Source organism: Numenius arquata, chromosome 7, assembly GCF_964106895.1.
Source record: "Numenius arquata chromosome 7, bNumArq3.hap1.1, whole genome shotgun sequence".
Taxonomy (NCBI): Eukaryota; Metazoa; Chordata; class Aves; order Charadriiformes; family Scolopacidae; genus Numenius; species Numenius arquata.
The window spans coordinates 56,353,876-56,373,313 of record NC_133582.1 but is presented as its reverse complement, the minus strand read 5'-3'; the positions used below and the strand labels follow the sequence as shown (position 1 = coordinate 56,373,313).

Below are 19,438 nucleotides of genomic sequence, written 5' to 3'. Positions count from 1 at the left end.
GGGGTGAAAAAACATAAAAAGCCCGGATGAAAATAAACATCCTGCATCACCTTTGCTCTATTGAGACTTAAAATTGTGTTGGGGTGGTGAGGGGGAAGATGCTTTAGCTAAAAGTCAAAGATTTTAAAGACACCAATCCGGATTCTCTGCTCCCTTACACATTTTTCACGCTGATGTAGCTCCACGGGGCTGCTTTGTCTCTCTCTTATCAGCTGGTAACAACAGTAAGGAGAATGTAAGTGGCCTGTGGCATGAGGACCACCTAACAGACAGTAGCAAACCCTTCAGTTTGGTGATTTCATAGTTACTTGTTTAGAATTATTTCATTGATGAGGTTGACTATTATCCAGCTAACTACCAGCTATTACAGTTTTAAGATGGCAATTATCCACAAAAGTTGGCATTTGCTATGTCAACACTTAATAGCAGTATTGGCCATAACCTTATTGTTAGCAATATTTACGCCAGGAAACAAACGCTTGTCTTTATTTGTCAGTAAACATTGGCCTTTATATGACATGAAAGATTATGTGTTGTTTCCGGTGGATTCAAGTCTCCAGAACTACCTTAACGTTTATTTTCCCCCACATTAATGACCGAGGTAGAGTTGAACTTGGTGAGGTGGATTTTCCAGCACTAGATTTATTGTTTGGGTGTGTGAAAATTCTAGAAAATGTGTATTTTATCAAACTGAGCCTGAGTTCAGTTTTACATTTTACCAATAGTGGAAGGGAATTTCCATTGTTATAAAAATCTGGAGCCCTCCCCTCACCAGAAGTGCTCGGAAAATGAAGAAGTGGGATGCTCGTCAGAGGTAGGAAGCATAATCAGCCTGAATCGCCGTGCAGACCTGTAGGGGTTGATTTGTACCCAGCATCTGCAAAATAAACTGCGGGGTTGGGTTTGCAAACGCTGTTGTGAACCAAACCCTGCAGGGTTCAGTTTGCAAACATTATTGCGAACCAAACCCTGCAGGCTTTGCCCGGCTCCGGTTACTATTATTGCTCCTAGTAAGGCTTATTATCCTGTCACGGAAGATGTAAGAAAATCCATCTCTCCACTTTAAACATGATAAGCCTTTGTCACCTACAATGCAATTAATGTTAAAAATAGAAGAGGGCCGATGATAAGATTGTGACTTGCAGGCAATGAGCCGTTGTCCAAGTACCGGGGACTTATCTGGAGGGCCAGTCAGCTTACACGGGAGGGGCTGTCACTTTGCTGATTGCCATTTCTCTCCGAGTTTGATGAAATATTCATGTCTTTGCTCTGCTCTCTGCAAGCACTATTGATTTCTTGTCTAAACGCGGCTATATTTAGTCTAGACAAATGGAATGTGGATTGCTGCTGAATAAATGGGATGAAAGGCTGGGGGTGGGGGGCTTTGCCCATCCGTTTCTCTTGGTCTGCGGCAATTATTTATAATCAAGAGTAGTTTTTGGAAGTTAAAGGTGATTTTTTATAATTTAGTGATTAGCCTCAGAACAAAAGTAAGCACTTAGACACAATCATTCTGTTGGGATAGCTGGTTAAGAAGGCAAATTATGCTCTGAGATTTACAGTCACAGTAACTAGGATTTAAAAAAAAAAAAAAAAAAGGTCTAGAAAATTGTATGCTTCCAGAATTTTGAGAAGAAAAGAATATGGTCGGTAGAAGAGATTTGGTGCCTTCTTTGTCTCTTCTTTCTTGCTAATAGATTTTATTGTACAGCTAGAATTCAGTTCTGTGCATTGGCTGCAGTTTCAACTTCTGCTGCTTCAACGTTACCGCTCCTGCTTGCTAGAATATTTCTCCGTTTCATTTTGGTTTTCTCCTTGAAAGCAAACACATCTGTTGCAGAGAAAAAGGGGAAAATATCATTAGAATCTTGTTCTCTACTAATTTTGGACAGCATGTTTGTTTTCAGTTAATAATCTTGTTTTCCTGTGGAGAGAGCGGAGCAGCAGGAACAGGAGTGAATGTGTTTGTGTTCCACTGTCCTCTCGTGGATGGAATCAGAACTGCTGAGCTTGAGCAGGGACCCTCTGCTACTATTCATTTTCCTCTTGAAGAAATGTTACTTGCTGGGGTTTTGTTCTTTTGAAAAATAGATAAAGTTACACTCTGTCTCTTCACTTCATATGAAAACCTGGGCTCTGCAGGTATTGTAGTGAAAATCAGCAAATCTCTCTCTCTTCTGCTTTTTAATCCTTTCGATTTAAATCGAGAGATGGAAAAAGACAGGATTCTTCATTAACTACTTAAGTGCTGATTTAATAATATATACCAAATTAGAAGAAAACAAGATGTTTTCATTTTCTTACAAGTCATATATAGCGTATTACGTATGTCTAATCCACTCCAAGCACCGTGGTCACTTTTCAAAAAGCTGTATTAAAACTTCTCGTTTTGTGTGTCAAATTATTTTTCCTATAATTTTGTGTGTGTTACTCCTACGTGTCTGCCAGGTATATTTACATGCAGTAGCTGTGTAGCATTGGGTAGGTGTTCATGTGTAACATGAAGATCCTCAGAAGATCTACATGCTGGCTTTGGAAAATCCCTTGCAATGCAGTGAGAACTGGAAGACCTTCATCTTACACTGTAGAAGTGCCCTGAGTGTTTCTCGTTACTCATTAATAACGCCTAGCAGATTCTCACTAAATATTGCACCATTAGGCTGTGACACCGTTTCAGAACTGGATTGCTTGCCAGTCTACTTAGCAGAATATTAATCTGGGAGTATTTCTGCAGAGAATGGAAAGAAAGTGACAAAATAATCTGTAAAATCTCCAGTTGCTAGTGGGAATGCCTGAAGTTTCCATACAGCGTAGCTCACGTTAGTGTTTTGTTCAGTCTGCACGTTGAAGCAGTCTTTGAGTGAAATTGGTCTTTTCCCCAGAGGAATGATCTCTGTTCTCCTTCTCTGGTTATATTTAATATCTATACTTTTTGTTGTTTTCCTCCCACAGTGGATGTAAAGTCAGAGGTTCCCGTGGGATTAGAGCCTATCTCGCCATTAGACTTGCGAACTGATCTCAGGATGATGGTTCCCATGGTGGACCCAATTATGCGTGAAAAGCAGCTACAGCAGGAACTGCTTCTGATCCAGCAGCAGCAGCAAATTCAGAAACAACTGCTGATTGCAGAGTTTCAGAAGCAGCACGAAAACCTGACCCGCCAGCATCAGGCCCAGCTCCAGGAGCACATAAAGGTAGCAACATTTTTCATTTATCCCTCACTTCATCTGCAAACTGAGTGTGCTTAGGCAGACATGAAAAGGGAACGTGCCTGAAAGATTCACTGTGACTGAGAGATGGCGTTTGAGTGCTTATTTCTCTGTATTTGGGTAATAAAAGCCTTTTCAAGCAAAACTCCTAGCACCTACCCAGCAAGTTGCTGACAGCAGACCAAGGCAGCACTATGAGAATCGTCAAGCTCATGAAGCCGCAGCATCTACCAAAAACCAAGCTACCAATTGTACAAAGCTGGATTTTCAGCCAGACTTCAGTATGGCTGCCTTTTCTGTGTATGCAGTTTTGAGTATATTAAAAGACTGCTTTTTCTGGGGGCAGCTGTTTGAGTGTGTGCCCACAAATCAAATTGATAGGCAAGTGCATAATATTTGCATTGGTAAAACGGAGGCAGGCCCCGAGTGTTGTGTTTTCACTCTTCTCTGAGTTGCCTCGTGTAATGTAAAAAGAAAATGATTTATGGGATTACATGCACTATGGTAGGATTGCTATAATGGATTTTGACTGGGAATTTATGATCTTGCCTTTTTTTTCATTCTTTCCTTCTGATCTACTTGCCGTTATGCTACTGTACTGTACAAATGCAGCGGAGCACAGCAGCCAGAGCTGGGTGATGCACTGGCAAAGAACCCTCTGCAGTTTCCAGGCGTTTTTGCCAAAAGAGAAAGAAGTGAAACCAGAGCAGCAGGCTGCTACCTGACATTAGAGTTCACTTTAATGACAGCCAATAATGCACAATCCTGCTTAAAGACTGGGGAAAGTTGGTGAAGAGGTGAAAAGAAGTGTAAGCACAAAACAAAGCACCGATATTCAGTTATTCAAGGGGGTTGTTTTAGCCAGGACTGACCTAAAAACCAGTGCAAACTGCACTTTCTCATGTCTTTTTGTTCTGTGCAAGTTACAACAGGAACTCCTAGCCATTAAACAACAGCAAGAACTCCTTGAAAAAGAGCAGAAACTGGAGCAGCAGAGACAAGAGCAGGAGCTGGAGAGGCATCGCAGGGAACAGCAGCTTCCTCCCCTCCGAGGCAAAGAAAGAGGCCGAGAAAGTAAGAACCAATGTGCCGTGAATCCTAATAAGAAATGTATCTATTCCCCTTTGCCTTCTCCCAGTCAAAACGGACGATGAACAGGAACCTGAAACAAGCCCATTACTGTGTGAAATACGCAACTGGAGAAGTTGGGGCTGTGCTTGCAGAAGGGCAGGGCACCTGCTGCACCCGCGGGAACACGTGGCTGGTTTGTGTGCAGACTTGGGGGGCTGTAGGAAAGCACATTTCGACAGACCTGTGTATATGCCTTTCAAGAATCTAGCTCCTTTTATAAAAAAAGGAGGGAATTTGAAAGCCTAAAGCTTCACTTGAGCACTTCTTTCTGAGGAGCTTACTTCCCAATACAGAAAGCACTACAGAACAGCAAAAAATCAAATTACTTGCTGATTAACTAATTTGAGTACTGTTTCAAGATTGAAAATATAACAACATATTTAAGAATATCTTTGGCTGAGGCTTCTGAATATTTTTGCGAGTACTTTTTCAAACTGCCTTGTGTTTGTTCTTGATGCCATTTCATGAGGTCCAACCAAGAGTTACTTCTATCCTATATATCGCTCTAAGGCAAATGACAGATATAAAGGATACTATTGAAATTTGGTGCTCACTAGGGGGAGACAGATACAAATAATTCCCCTTAGTGATGTTAGTTTAAAAAAATCAGGTTGTAGAAGTACATTGTGAAGGTATTCAAAATGGAGCTGCCATGAGCAGGTATTGTTACTTGCCCTGTTAAAAAAGCGCAAGAATTTACTGACAAAAACTGAAGCAGAAAAGAGCTGTTCATTGTGTGTTCATGAGGATCAGACACTCCTGCCTTTTTTCTTGGTGGAAAAATCTATCAGTTCAACAGTTGTAGGTGCACCATATTCTGAACTTAAGAAATTAGGGTGTCCATGGTGCTTTGGTGAATGATGAATCCATGAAAGCATCACCAGCCATTTGAGCCAGCAGTGGGAGGGTGACAGAAACAGCAGGAACAAAAGGTTCCCATTAGTGGTATGAAAAAACAGCCTTCATCTAAATAGTTGGGCTTTATTAGTGCTCCCACCAAAGGAAGAGCAGTGATGTGAACTCAGTGGTTCCCTTCTCAGTTCAGTACGTAGCAGCCAGCCAAGCAGGACTTATGACCGCCCGACGGTGGGTGATCTACAGTAGACGGTGATCTACTGAATGAGTAGAGGAGGGAAGGAAGGTGCGGGGAGGGGAGTTAGGGTCTGAAGCTGAGGGGCAGTAGAGGTATTTTATGGGAATTGGCTCACAGGGAAACATGCTCACCAGCTGGCTGTGCCGTGTCACGGTTGGGTAACCGAATACTTAAGAGTATCAGTATGCCTTAGTGCTGCTACTTTCAAGGAAATGTTTTTTCTTCCTTTTTTTATCACTGTTTATGGAAAAATGAAAGAAGATTTTATTTTTTTTTTATGAAGAGTATTATGACTGTGAGTAAAAAAGCATGACCCGTGGTGGAAGTAGGAACCAGCAGTTTAACCTGACATTGACTTGCCCTACTTATGGTACTCTATTGAGCTAGCCATGGAGAGAGGTCAAAATGCACTGTGTCTTCTTGTGTTTTGGTCTTTCCATCATTTTTGTGTCAAAAGAGCAGAGTTATTAACTACAACTCATGTTTTAGGCTGTGGTCCATCTTCCAGACATTACAGATACAGGCTCTTAAATGGCTCTTGAGTAAAAAGACTCATTGCTGGCTCTTTCTGTTGTGTTCTGCTCATAACTAAGAGCAGAATTAGTGTTCAGAGGGCAGTTTTGCTGTGCTATTACTATTACGTTACTAAAGGAAAAAACATTCTTCACCACAAACTCGAAGTGACCTTTTGTCACTGTCTTTTTAGTTCTATCCTTGGTTTTGTATTTGGGAATTATTAGGAAATAATTTAAATTCTTTAGATACATCTGGCCCTGGATAAATGGCCTCATCTGCTGTTGAAATATTCCTTATGACTTCACTGGATTTCTGGGTTATGGCCAACTTCAGACTTCTACAGACAAACATTTAATCTGAATGTTATCTCATTTTGACTGATTTCCACCAATATTTTTTATAGTTTGCAACACTTCCAGCAGCAAGACACAGGCTCTTCTTTGTGTTTTGGTTTTCGTTGTCTTTAAAAATGTCATTTTTTTAAAGTCAAGATAAGATATGTTTAATTCTGTGTGTCTTAGGGGCAGTGGCCAGTACAGAAGTGAAGCAGAAACTTCAAGAGTTCCTGTTGAGTAAATCGGCAACAAAAGACTCTCCAGCAAATGGGAAGAATCATTCCATGAGCCGTCACCCCAAGCTCTGGTACACGTATGTTCAGTATTAAGCTGTTTCCTTGCCTCGTCGAGGTATTTGCTAAAACTTGCCAGAACGCTTCTCCAGCAGGGACATTGGGAGTCTCTCTCCAGAATAAGATAGAAGTTCAACCAAGAAATTAGCAAAAAAACCAGAAGTTTAGTATTTCTGGTTACGTTGAAGAATATTTGATGGTCAGTGACGAGAGCTGTACAGAACAAGGTGGTGTCAGACATTTCCGTAAACCTTTTATTTCAACTGCTTCGTCTCTTGATACTGTTGTAAATTTTCCAGCTTCACCTGTCATATTTCCAAGTGTCTTCAATTTCTGCACTAAGAACATCTTTGTGTTTGATTTATTTAGTTCTTGAATCAATCACAAAACTTGTTTCTTTTTGAAGAGATGCTGATTTCCAGTGAAGTTTGGGTGGTGTAAGTAACTCGCAAGGATTTTGCGAAGGATAGTGGTCATTTAACTTTTCTTACCCTGATGGATTTCAGTATCCCAAACTGCATATTCTAGTGGTGCCCTGGCCTTGATAAGAATCTGCTTAAACCACTGACCCAACTGATTTTGTTGAGTCATATACTAAGTGTGTTAATGCTTTAAGAGTTTATGGGTTTTACCCTTTTTTTTACTAATGAACTCCTTTTTCACTTCCTTATTACAAGAGACACATAATCCAACAAAATGAACTCTGGATGCATTTCTGAAAGATTTCAATGTTATCCCCAAATTGACCTTCAACAGGACAAACAGAAATGCACGTAATACATTAGATTTTCATGTAGTACTTGTTCTTCGTACTGAAAAGAATTACTGAAGGCCTGAGTTTCCATTCTGAGCTAATTAGAGCATTGTGGTAACATGATTTAATATGTAGTTACATTGTTTCTGGTGGAGATATTTTTTTTTTTTCCCCAAATACCGTGTAAAACTCTCTTGAGTATGTAAGGTTTCTGGACTAATAATCCGAGCTGAGTTCTGGGTCTTCAGATGAGCGGAAATGGGGGAGCTCTGCAGAGGGATGTGTTCTCCTGCACCAGGGAAAGTGGTGTTTCCTCTCATGGTAGTGCCCTTTTTGACGGAGATGTGTTACTGATTAACCACCTTCCATTGGAAAGATAGGGACAGACTCCGTAAAAGGCCAAGTAAAATTGTGCTTAGGTAAACACAAAGTCTGAAAGTTTTCCTCCTTTCCCTCTGTCCTCCTTTAAATACAAAAATCAAGCAAATAAAAAAAAAAACAAAAAAAAACACCAACCCTGTCTCTGGGCCAAATGATGCAATTTCTTTGCAATTTGGAGTTTCTGTGTTCAGAAAGATCTGCCCACACTATTTCTTTCATCCAGCAGTTATCAGAAAGCACTCTGCAGCTTGGAGCTTCTCTGCTGATGCGAGGGCTACGTGCTGCAGGGTGGTGTGCTCACAGAACGTACAAACTGAACTTAAACACAACGTTGTGTCAGCCTCGTCCACTAAATAGTTTGTTGGGTTTTTTTTTCAACAGATAATAACAACTCAATATTTCTGGTTAGTTTTATACAAGCCCCCCTGCCCTGAACATCCCCCACATTTTGATGGAAGAGGCTGGATCAATGTACATCTATTTGTATGTAATAAACAAGACTTAAATGGCTTTTGCTGTGCCTCAGCTGGTTCATATTAAAATGCAACAATCTAAAGTGGTCGATTCCCCAAACTGGTGACAGATCCTGTCTGAAGGTCAACGTGACTCTTATCCTATGTGACTTTTATAATGAGTGCAAAAAGCGCGTTCTGGGGAATCCCGAGGAGTTCCGTAACTTACTGTAAAAGTGAAATTGGTTACATGAGCCTGTGGTTTGTGCACACTTAGAGGAACGAGAACATAAACACAGCTGAGACATGTGTACAACATGTGTAGATAGTTACTGCTGGTCACCTCAGTACTGCTAATTTGTGACCTCTCTGTGTCTGCTGCAGGGCTGCCCACCATACCTCACTGGATCAAAGCTCTCCACCCCTGAGCGGGGCCTCGCCACCCTACAAATACACTTTACCAGGAGCGCAGGATGCCAAGGATGATTTTCCACTTCGTAAAACGGGTGAGTTAGCGTAGTTTATTCGAACCCCTTTCACCCAGCAATTGTCCCACCCTTTATTTTAACCAGGCTGTCCATCAGCGAGGCGTGTATCATAATCCACAAAGCCTGTTCAGGATAATACTATGGGTAAGTTCAAAGATCCTGACAGCATCTTTACAAGGTCGGACTGACCACATGGTATCGAGGGTCGGTGTTTCCCAATGCTAACAGCCAGCTTCAGTCCTGATAAATTTAGTTTCTAAACAGACCATCATTTCAGGCATCTTTTATGGTATCATTTTCTCTGTCTCAATATTACTTCTGGATTTAATGGCTCACTCGTTTTTGCACGGTAGATACAGTATCTGTCTTCAGACGGTGTGCTGCCTTTTGACAATGCTTTTCAGGACATTTTGAGGGGAATTCATGGAAAGAGGAGGAATCGGATTAATATCTTTTCTGTCATTGGTTGTCTGGATACACATGCATACACACACATATTTGTGTGCGCTTTTTACACATAGGAATGTGTAATATTGTTCAAGAAAAAGTTCATTTGAAGGATTCGGGGTGTTTCAGAGGATTTAGCAACTGAACCTTTTGTCTTGACAGCAGGTGAACTGTAGACCTGACTTTTTCTGCGCCATAAAGCAAGCTAGAAGGATGGTGGTGGAGTCCATGTGGCTGTTGCCTCAGGTCCTTGGTGCAGTGACCGGTATCCAGGAATGCAGGGAGACACTAAGAGGAGGGGGGAAAAAAAAGAAAAGAAAACATTAGATCGCTTATTGCTTGAGTCTGCTGTTGAGTGATATAGTTACATTCAGAGAGAAAGTCTGACCCCCTACTGTGCTTAACAGCCTTTGAATGTGATTTAGCCACTGGGAGATTGAAAACTCACTGCAAAAGTGGTACTGACTTGAAAAGAAGTGGCATTTGGAACCAGCATACGCTCAGAAAGAAAATCCAGTCTGTATCTAATACTTTGAGGCAGACTCTCTAAGCTCATATTATATCCCCAAATATTTTCAAAGGACTGGAAGCATGAAAAGCAAAATGCTAATTTATTCTAGCTGAATTACTCTTTGTACAATATGGTGGCAATATAACAAGATTCTGTAAAATCTTGTTTAGGCTATTCAGTCACAATAAGCCCTTATGTGGTTCTCTGCTTAATACCACTGTACGACATATATTTTCTGTGCCAACAAAATATACATTTTCATTTTTTAAACAAAAGGATATACTCTACGTCTTCTAAATGCTGTGAATTCATCTACATGTTTTTGAGACACAAGTTTTAATTTTTCTTCTGTGTTTATATATCCTAAATGTTATGATTGATATTTATGACGTGTCAGACTGTTGATCTGTAAAACAAAACATTTTCAAACATTGTAACAGTAAAGTTCTCGTGCAGCTGCTAATACTTTTATATCTCTGTGGGGGTTTCAAAATATTCCTTAATTCAATTCCCATTGTCTGCATAAGAGGACCATAATATAATTAAATCCAGATGTTTTCTATATGTTATTCCAAATATTTGGGCATGCAATGCATCAGTTCCAAAATTGAAGAAAGGACATGATGACTCTCTGAAAAGATATCTACAGAATAAATAGACAAATACTAATATAATCATTAATATAGCCGTTTCTATGACATTTACATAGTGATTCTGATAAGCAAATATAAATGAAGTGTATAGCATGTTGTATGTTAGCAAGGGAGTATATTTGATAGCTCTCCACATCCGTGAAAATAGCAACTCTTAAATACTGTGTTTACACGTCCAGTCTCTCTGTATGCTGGAGTTGTTTAATTCCAGCCTTCAGCAACATCCCCACAAAGGTTCCAATGATTGTTCATCAGGTTGAGAGTAAAAGCAACAGGAACCAGACCGACACAAGTCAAATGACCCCAAACTGATCTGGGTGGTTATAGGGCCATCCTCCAGGCAGAGGGGACATTGTGGAGCCTGTGTCATCCTCATGGGACCTTACTAGACAAAGATGTCCCATGAACACTCGTGTATATGGATAGGCTATAAGCCTGCAGAAATCTGACCTTTGCCATGAGGGGTGAACCTCTTTTCCTTTCCTTGAGGCTACGAACGCTTATTGCCACTGGCTCCCGGTAAACCCTCTGTGGTGCTGAACCTGCATGAAGTCAGCAATTCATACGAAAGCCAATCTCACATTCCTTTCAGCTGTAAGAAAGGAATACCTGTTGTGGGCTTTAATTGCAGCTTTGTTTTGCTTCTCAATTTTATTTTCCATTTTCATAATATAAATACAGAGGTATCTTTCTTTTCTCCAACTTTAATATAATACTCCTGGAAGAAAATTCTGATTGAATTGGTTACTCTAAGATCAGATTTAATGGGCAGCAAAGCTGAATGGTTCTCTCCTGACATCCTAATGTGTTTTTCAGTTCTAAGGGAACACCGAGTGTCACACAGGCATTGTAAATCATGAGTCTTGCTTGCTCAGTTTCTTGTTCAGTAATCTATTTAACCTTTGCATAATTAGTCCTGAAGGGGCACCTCCTTAAAATGAATTCTTTTTCATCTTTTAAAAAATTGAATTCAGAGAGACTACGGTAATGATGAAAATATTCTGTGCAACTTTTACTCTTCTAGCATCTAGAATGATGGGATACGTAGATGAGCAGGGAAACACTTAAAGGTCTTGCTGCTGATGTGTTTACAGTTAGGTACCAGAGTTAACGTCCTATGATAACGTCCTATAACATGACTATAGTTACTCAATAACTCTCCTGGCCGTGCGGATTATTCCTTTCCACACAAGACGCAGCAGAACTTGTCAGCAGTAGGCTTCACACAGCTTAGCTGGATGGAGGATTGGGACTGTCCGAGGGGCCAGAGGCCGGGATGTGCAGCTCTTTGCACAGCTGCGTTCAGATGCTCTGCGTTGACAGACTTTCAAAAGAGCAGAGCAAGGGGAGCTATTGCTTCGCTGGACAGATAAATATACCGTAAGGAGAAGCTACGCATCTGTAGCTGAGAGTAAAATTTAGCCTAAACAGCTTAAGATCAAATTTTAAAAATGCCCACAACTTTCACCATGGATACCAGTTGTAACGTGTGTTTCCTGCAAAGCACCCAAAAGCCCGAGCAGCGCATGGCTCATTAACTTTCAATGAGACTAATGCGTCTAAATTACCCAGAGAGGTTTGAAAATTCCTCCCCATTACTGAACGCTTCTGAAATTCATACTGACTGGTGTAAGAGCTCTGGTGGGAGCTGTGCACTTTTGAGAACCCGATCATTTAATATGGGGAACTTTTGATTGCTGATCTCCATAATTCTATGTCTATCTAGCCGGGAAAATATTATCTGCTTGGTGAGTTTGCTGTAAAACTAACAAAAACGTAGCAAAGCCCATGGGTTTGGTAGGATAGAAGTTATTTTCAAAGAAAGTTTTTTTGATTTTTTTACCTTGTTGAAATAAATGCGGAAATTCTGGCAAGTGGCCATAACATTTGCATTTTCTTCAATCTGAAACATTTCATTTTCTGTGTGCAAGTGTTGATGCAAACCAGCAAACGCCAGTAAATTCCAATAAAGGCTAGGTCTCTAAGCAAAGCTGCATGCTTTTTTAAAGCGTTGCTCTAGATGGAATTACTGCATTTTGCCTCATGTTTTAACTTTTGCTGGAAGAAATTCCTGGGGACACCAGCATATCAAGTATAAACTGTTTTTTCTTTCCTGAGTTTAGCACAATCATGGCAGAATGGGAATGTCCATCAATATTTCCATTTATTTTGGGTTTATGCCAGTTGAATCTTTTCTTCCTGATGGAATTGCGAGCTTATGACTTGCATTTTGCTTACGGATCAGAAGATTACGCGCAATAGTACTATTTGAGAAGAAGTTTGTAGCTTGCTTTCCAAAAAAATGCTCAATGGAAATACAGGGGTGTTTTTTCTAAATAGCAAGTAGTGCAAGGTTCTTGCTTGGAGGGGGGGAAATTATGTAATTTCATACAGGAAAAAAAAAAAAAAGGAGCTGAAGGATTGTTTAATATCGTGATGAAAGAGAGGAAGAAGGCTGTGCTGCACAGTCATGAAGATCACTTTGTAAAAACCATATTAAGTTAACCTGATTAGGCAGTAGAATAACAGCATAGCTCTTGTGTAATGAGAGCGAAAGATTCCTGTAGGAGAACTCAGCAGATGTAATTTTTAAAAAATAAAAATTAATTAGAATATTTCCTTTCCATTATTCTTTCTGCACTTAGTGACTCAGTAATTTACTGGAGCAGTTGAAACTGAGAAGAAAAACATTTCATGTGTGAAAGTTTTTCTCCCCTTCCCTTTCATGCCACCAAATTCCATTTCTGTTTGCATTTTCTAGGAAAACACTCTCCTGTGAAGTAACACTATATGAAAAAGCTGGATTTCTTTTGGACTTCAGTTAAAAAACAAAAGCTCACAAACCCTCAATTACCCTGTCTGCCAAAACGAAGAAGTCAAGCTCAGTAGAGAGAAGCATTGTTTTTCTCTGAGTTTATGAGCAAGAACTTGGTTTATCAAAGCAGGAGAACGAGGCAAACATGATATGATTTTCCTCATTTTATCGCATTTTTCAGGGATGCTTAGCATTCCTGCCTCACAGAGTCCTTGTTTTCCTGGGCTAATGAACGGTCTTGACAAATTTGGACTAGGTGATTAGCCCAAAGGAAATCACCGGTGCTTATTGCAGAGTGGGAAAAGAAAAAAAAAATGAAAGAAGGGAAAAAAAAGGGATATCTTGATTCCCATCTGGGTTACTGTGCTGGGCTGCAGTCATCTTGGGTCCATCAGGGTTCTGCAGCCTCCTGACCTGGGGCGGGAGGAGGGATACCCTGTCTCTCTAATTTAACTCAAGTTAGAGGGGAAATGTTTATGAAATAGCTTAAAACTAAATAAAAATGAATGCTAGGGCAGGCTTAATGACCCTGTCAGAGAGAAAAGAACTTGTGTAGGTATGCTTTGGTATCATGAAAGCTGCCAAGGCCTGCAGGATTCAACACGAGTCATCAGCAGGATGAATCCCATAATGACCATCATAGTCTTTCCGTCACTGCAAGATTGTTCCTCTAATATATTTTATTTAACGCTTACATTTAATTGCAGGAAGTGAAGGTGTTACGTGTGGGTGATTCTTGCTCAGTTTCAAGATGACCTGGATAAAGGTTTTTCACTGTATTTCTTCTGTTTTAGCAAAAATCCTACTATTTGTATATACATCGCTTTGTCTCTTACCAGTAATTACTCTGTTGTGCTTGATGCTGAACCTTCTTGATGGCTAGACTAATTACACAATCTTGGTCTAAATACTATTTTAGTTCTCCTTTTACTGCCCAATGCCCATAGCCAAAATTGAATTACAAAGTTCTGCTTCATGTGGTTGCATAAAGGTTTATTTACACAAACTGTGTATGTTTTCAGAAGTGTTTTATAAATTAGCATTAACAAGGAGCTTGCGTAACTTTTTGATACGCAGGTAATCAGATACTAGACACCTTTTTGACTTTCAAACCTAAAGAAAACAGCTTAAATAATAAGCAGGGAACAGTCCTAAAATCTAAAGCACTTTAAGAGCATAATGTCCATTGAAAGTGAAGTTGAGTGGTTTTAATGGGCATTTCAAAGTCTATTCCCTCTGGATAAATAAGTCACAAAATATTGCATATAAAATCTGTGACTCTTTGAAGTCATTAGAAGCTGTCCTATTTGATTTCAGTGGGACTGGGATTTTTCTTCCACTGTATCTAGGGCAGGGAGAGTTGAAAACTTTTAGAAAAGTAAACAAGAACATCTAAAAGATGGCAAAAAGAGAGAAACCGAGAGAGAAGTGAAAAGTGGAAATCACATGGTATCAAATCATCCAAAATAGAAGACGTTGGTTAGTAAAGATTGCACTTCTCCAAACTCCTGCAAAACATAGTTTCACTGAAAAATCTGCTCAAACCCACAACTCTAATTAAGGGTTTTAGCTGCCAAATAACATGTTCTGGCTAAAGCCAAGTAAGCATTACAGAGCCATTCATGAACAACGGCAGAAGCTTTGTACTTTGCTTTTGATTTTCTCATGGGAAAGTAATATAAATGAGAGTGATACCTCCCTGTTGGCTTTAACTGTTAGAAATGCAAAGCATGCTGAAATTGTACATAATTCTCTTCCAAAGGAAAGGAAATAGCATTTCAATGCTTTTCCTCAGTGTCTCGTTGAGTTATGGTGGTGCACAATTATTCCTGTTAAATTACTCTACCAGATGGAAGCTTACATTGTATATTTAGCTAATTAAGTTGTAGGGGACTGGAATTATATCCCAGAGCATAAAGAGCCTATCTAAAAGTAAACTTGTTTTAATTCAGTTTTGTTGTGAAGGTGCAGTGGCAACGTCTAATTAAGACTTTAAATAGGTGGGGGTTTTCTCCTCACTTCACTTAACACGGAGAGATCCTTTCACAAAGTCAGCCTTGCCTACAGAAGTTAGACAAACAGGTTTTGAAAGTCCAAACAATTTGTGGGCCAATTTTATCTTCATTTGTCTTCAGTGGAGCTGAAATGCCTCCCTACTCTAGGGCTGAGTTTGGCCCATAGTTCCCAACTGCTAGGAAAACAAGATGTGCTGTGTTTTGCTTGCTTTTGTTTCCTTGGCATCCTGTAGTCTGTGTTGCCTTTGGACAACTCTAAGGAGTACATTTCAGCAATCTAGACCTGCCCAGCGCTCATCTACTGATGACATTGATGCGCTGTTAAACTGGGGCGGGGGGGAGGAAAGGTGGTGGTGTTTCATCATGAATTTCTGAAGGTCGATGAAATATTAGATTATACTTTTAGCCTGCCATCAGTGAGTTATCACTGCTGGATATCTTCCTAGATTGAAATCTGTGGGATTTAATTACCCTATTAACTAATTCCTTCTTGTATAGGGCTTGGGGAACAACATAATCGAGAACATGATTATTCTATAAAACGTAAATCATGTGTCTAGGGGTCAAGTTTTGACCGTGCAAAAGCCTTGACTTTTGGGGCTAGGGGATTATCTCTGGCACTTCTTCACCGAGGAACATAATTTTTCTTGTGCAAAATTAGTGATTCAATGGATGTTGGAAGAGGATTTAGGCTGAAGAGTGGGATTAGCTATATTTGCAGAAAGTATGTTATTATATTCCCATTATTTCTTCCCAGGTAGACTGTTGTATATGGTCAGAAGTGGGGGCAAGAATAACCAGTGGAGACCTAACCAGAAGGCCTGTCAGTCATGCGTATCTAAATTTCGTTATTAACATTCAAATGAGGGATGTCCTCTATTAAATGGCCCATTTCAACTTCTTCTTTCTCCTCTGCACCTCCTGAGAACTCAGATGCATTTGGCTTCCATAAGCACAAAAAAATTACAGAATTTAAAGATGTACAGGGAAGAGGAGAATTAATTTTAAAATATCCTTGTTCTTTTGTTCTGTGTTTTAAGACGATATCGTATTATTTGCTTTTTAATCCCTTACTTATTATTGCAAAATAATATTAATTTACATCGAAGAAGATTAAGATGGATCTGACGTAGCAATAATATGTCATGGTTTCAACAGACTTGACATGTAATGAGGACCCAAGAAGCCCAGTGAAACCATGGCCTCATTGTAACCACTGTGTATCCCAGTTGGTGCAAATGTGAGGAGATGCTGTTTCTGTGCTAAGGAATAGAAATTATTAAGAATTCTATCAAGAGACCTGTTGTTTTGCCTCACGGGTTACATGCAGAACAGATAATAACAGGAAATAGATCACATTGGTCATCCTTTAATGAAAAATATCAAGATCTCTAATTCTGGCTAAATGCAGACAGTACACTGAGTAATTCCTACATTTAAATCAATAAATCATTCCTAGAAAGATAATACTTGTTTGTGTGGATAATAAACCAGAAATTATATGTTTCATACAGACTGCAGTGAATAACAAGGAAAGTTAGTTATTCAAAATGTCTTCAGGGAATATTTCATTTTTTAACCACCTTTAGGAAATCAATGAAAAATTGCTAATCTTGTTAAATTGGCTTCCTTAGCCTGAAGAGAGCTGAAGGGGCTGAGAGATCCCCCCTAATCTAATTAGCTCTTTGACCATGTGTTTCACTAAACCTGTTTTTTTATTTAGGGAATGGATATTTACCTTAGTCTGAATAAATAAAGCATTCTACCTTTTACAAAAGTAAAATAAAGCAAAGGACTAAAGGGTTTCACATATGACCAGCGCTCCCCCTGAAGCGAATGGTTGTACAGGAAACAGTTTCGGTATATGCTGAAAACACATTAGGTGATGCAAGCCAGAAAAACAAAGTGGCTCCATCCTCTACCGCTCTATCTGGTGCTCCCACCTCGGTGGGACCACCCAGCGGTCAGGTCCATGTAGTTCTTGGAAGAGCTTTAGAGGGCGTGCGTAAATAGCTTTCAGTCTCATGAATCTAATTTTAAACTCTTTCAGAAATGGCATTTTTAAATTACCAGGATTTAGAGGTCATTGAACCTACAGAATTATACTACACGCTGGTGTCTCCTAGTCTGTCAGCCAGGGAGGAGGATGTCCCATTGTCCGCCTTTGTCTTGTATCGGGACGTGGGCTTCTACAGCAAATGTCACTCAGTCACGTATTTGCTCCTCTTGCCTGTGCCTGATACGTTCAGCTACGTGAAGGTGGCTGAAACAGTCTGTGGCTGCCTGCAGGAAGCCAGAGCAGAAGTCAGAAACTCCATGCAGAGCAGAGCCTATTTACATGTCTGCAAGAACCACGTGTGGCAGAGGAAAGACTGTGAGACCATCAGGTCTCTCAGAAGGACAGACTCATTAGCAGCTCTCCACGAAGTGGCTCAGAAAGCTGGAAGCAGTTTTGGTCCTTGACCTGTGTTCTCTGCCTCTCTAGCTTTCTGGCTGGCTTTGGATGCGTTCATAGTTTTGGAGAGGAAGCACGGATTATCTTTTCATTTATCCTTTCTGACAGGGGTGCATAGGGATATCTTGTGCCTTTCATTCTGCCTGCATCACTGAGGGGGAAACTGGGAAGTTTCTCCCTAGCCCACTACCCTCAGACTAGCTTCCCAGGAACCTTAGATATATCTCTTTTGGCTATTTTTGTTAGTGCAGTAAGGTGGGATTTGACTTCCTCCTTTACCTCCAGGTCCTGGCATGGCACAGACAAGCTGCTATGTTCCTTATGTGTGTTACCACGGTGACTGGGAGCCCATGGCATGGACCAGGAACCTGTTGCGCTATGGATTGAACCCAACGAAATGAGGATCTCTTCACAGTGTGCTTTCTCCCATTCTGCTCCTCCTCCTTCAGGGGAAATCCCCACAGAAATCTCAAACATATCTCATGATCCACATTGAGTATCTTCTTGAAAATGCTCAGTTCCCACAGTACTAGAAAGAAACTTGACAAAGGATGAGCCACTGGTACGCTGACAATACCGATGTCACGCTGACCGCTACCATCTCGTTCTTTTCTCTTGTACCTCTGATGGTCTATACCTATACATCATCCTTTTGTCCTATAACTTTGACTTCAAGCTATGACAGGCCTGGACTGTCGTGGTTGTGTGTTGTAAAGCACATTATGCTTATCTGTGCACGGGTCTCTAGCACAATAGTGTAAAAAATAACAACCTACGTGGTGTGAAAAAAGAAAAAGGGTTCCATGGCTATGTATTCCTTTATTGATACTTGTCAGTTATAAGGCAGGAAAAAAACAGTTAATAACTCCTGCACAGAGTACAGAATAGAATATATTCAAATTCGTATAATATATGACCCTTCACAGCCTAAAAAAAATGACAGCAAACAAAATAGAGAATACCAGTGAAGATTTACTTGAAGATCATGAGGTCTTTGTTTTTAATTGTCTCTCTTGACTTAAATCTGTTAGAGAAGTCCAAGATATTCTTCTGAAATGATCTTAGTGATAAGAACTGGTGCCTGGGCAATAGGGAACAATTTATCTTTCTCAAGTAAGATGTGAATTTTGCTGCTGTTGCTCATGCTGTTGTTTGGAATCCTTGTAGCCAAATTTAGCATCATTTACCTTGACTGCCACACAGCTTTTCTGAGCCAGCCTGCCAGGGAGGAAAAGGAAATGCTTTCACTTTAGAGCCTTTCGAAGTCTGGACAAAAGCTCACTTTCTGTTCTTCAGGTTTCCTATATATGGCTTTAGCCCCAAGATGAGGACCTGCTCGCTGTGCACCGTCTCCCAGCCCCCATTTCCTGCCTGGGTTCATTAAATGCTGATTTGGAGTTGGCACACGCTCTTCTGATACAAAAGTAGTACTGTGTTCCAGGACCCATCAGAAAGTAGTGCATTATTATCTTTTACATTCCCTTCGTATATACGTCCTCCCCCCATGCGTAGAAAGGATTTTTATCCCTTCTTCTTAAATATCTGTGTGTTTAATAAAAAGAAACAGTGAAGCAAAGCCCTGTCAAAAACCCCTCAGCTCATTTGGGAGCAATCTGGCCCCAGGCTATATTCTTTAATGCTAGTATCTGCAAATTGCTAATATTGAGCAAAGTGGAGTATAGGACATAACGAATTCGCCAAATCATTTTCCTGTCTCTCATACTTGTGCTTCAGTATCGTGTTTCTCAGGAGAGAATAGTTTGCTTTCACCTGAGCAATGATGGTTGTTGTGATGAAATTAATGTGTATATAGAAGCCTGCATATTTTCCATTTTTAACAGTACAGGTACTTCTTTTCTGCTATATGAAGCCACCATAAAAGATGAGAAA

General features: G+C 40.2%; 1 protein-coding gene across 1 annotated transcript in view; it reads left to right on the top strand.

Moving 5' to 3' along the window:
* The first annotated feature begins 205 nt into the window (after nucleotides 1-205).
* The window catches only part of HDAC9 (histone deacetylase 9), a 230,515-nt gene continuing 211,282 nt past the window's right edge, over nucleotides 206-19,438 (top strand). Inside the window, exons 1-5 of the mRNA XM_074150909.1 lie at nucleotides 206-215; nucleotides 2,953-3,194; nucleotides 4,133-4,283; nucleotides 6,471-6,597; nucleotides 8,549-8,670. Coding sequence (XP_074007010.1) covers nucleotides 3,024-3,194; nucleotides 4,133-4,283; nucleotides 6,471-6,597; nucleotides 8,549-8,670 — 571 coding nt within the window. The 5' untranslated portion in view covers nucleotides 206-215; nucleotides 2,953-3,023. The remainder of the gene's footprint in view (nucleotides 216-2,952; nucleotides 3,195-4,132; nucleotides 4,284-6,470; nucleotides 6,598-8,548; nucleotides 8,671-19,438) is intronic.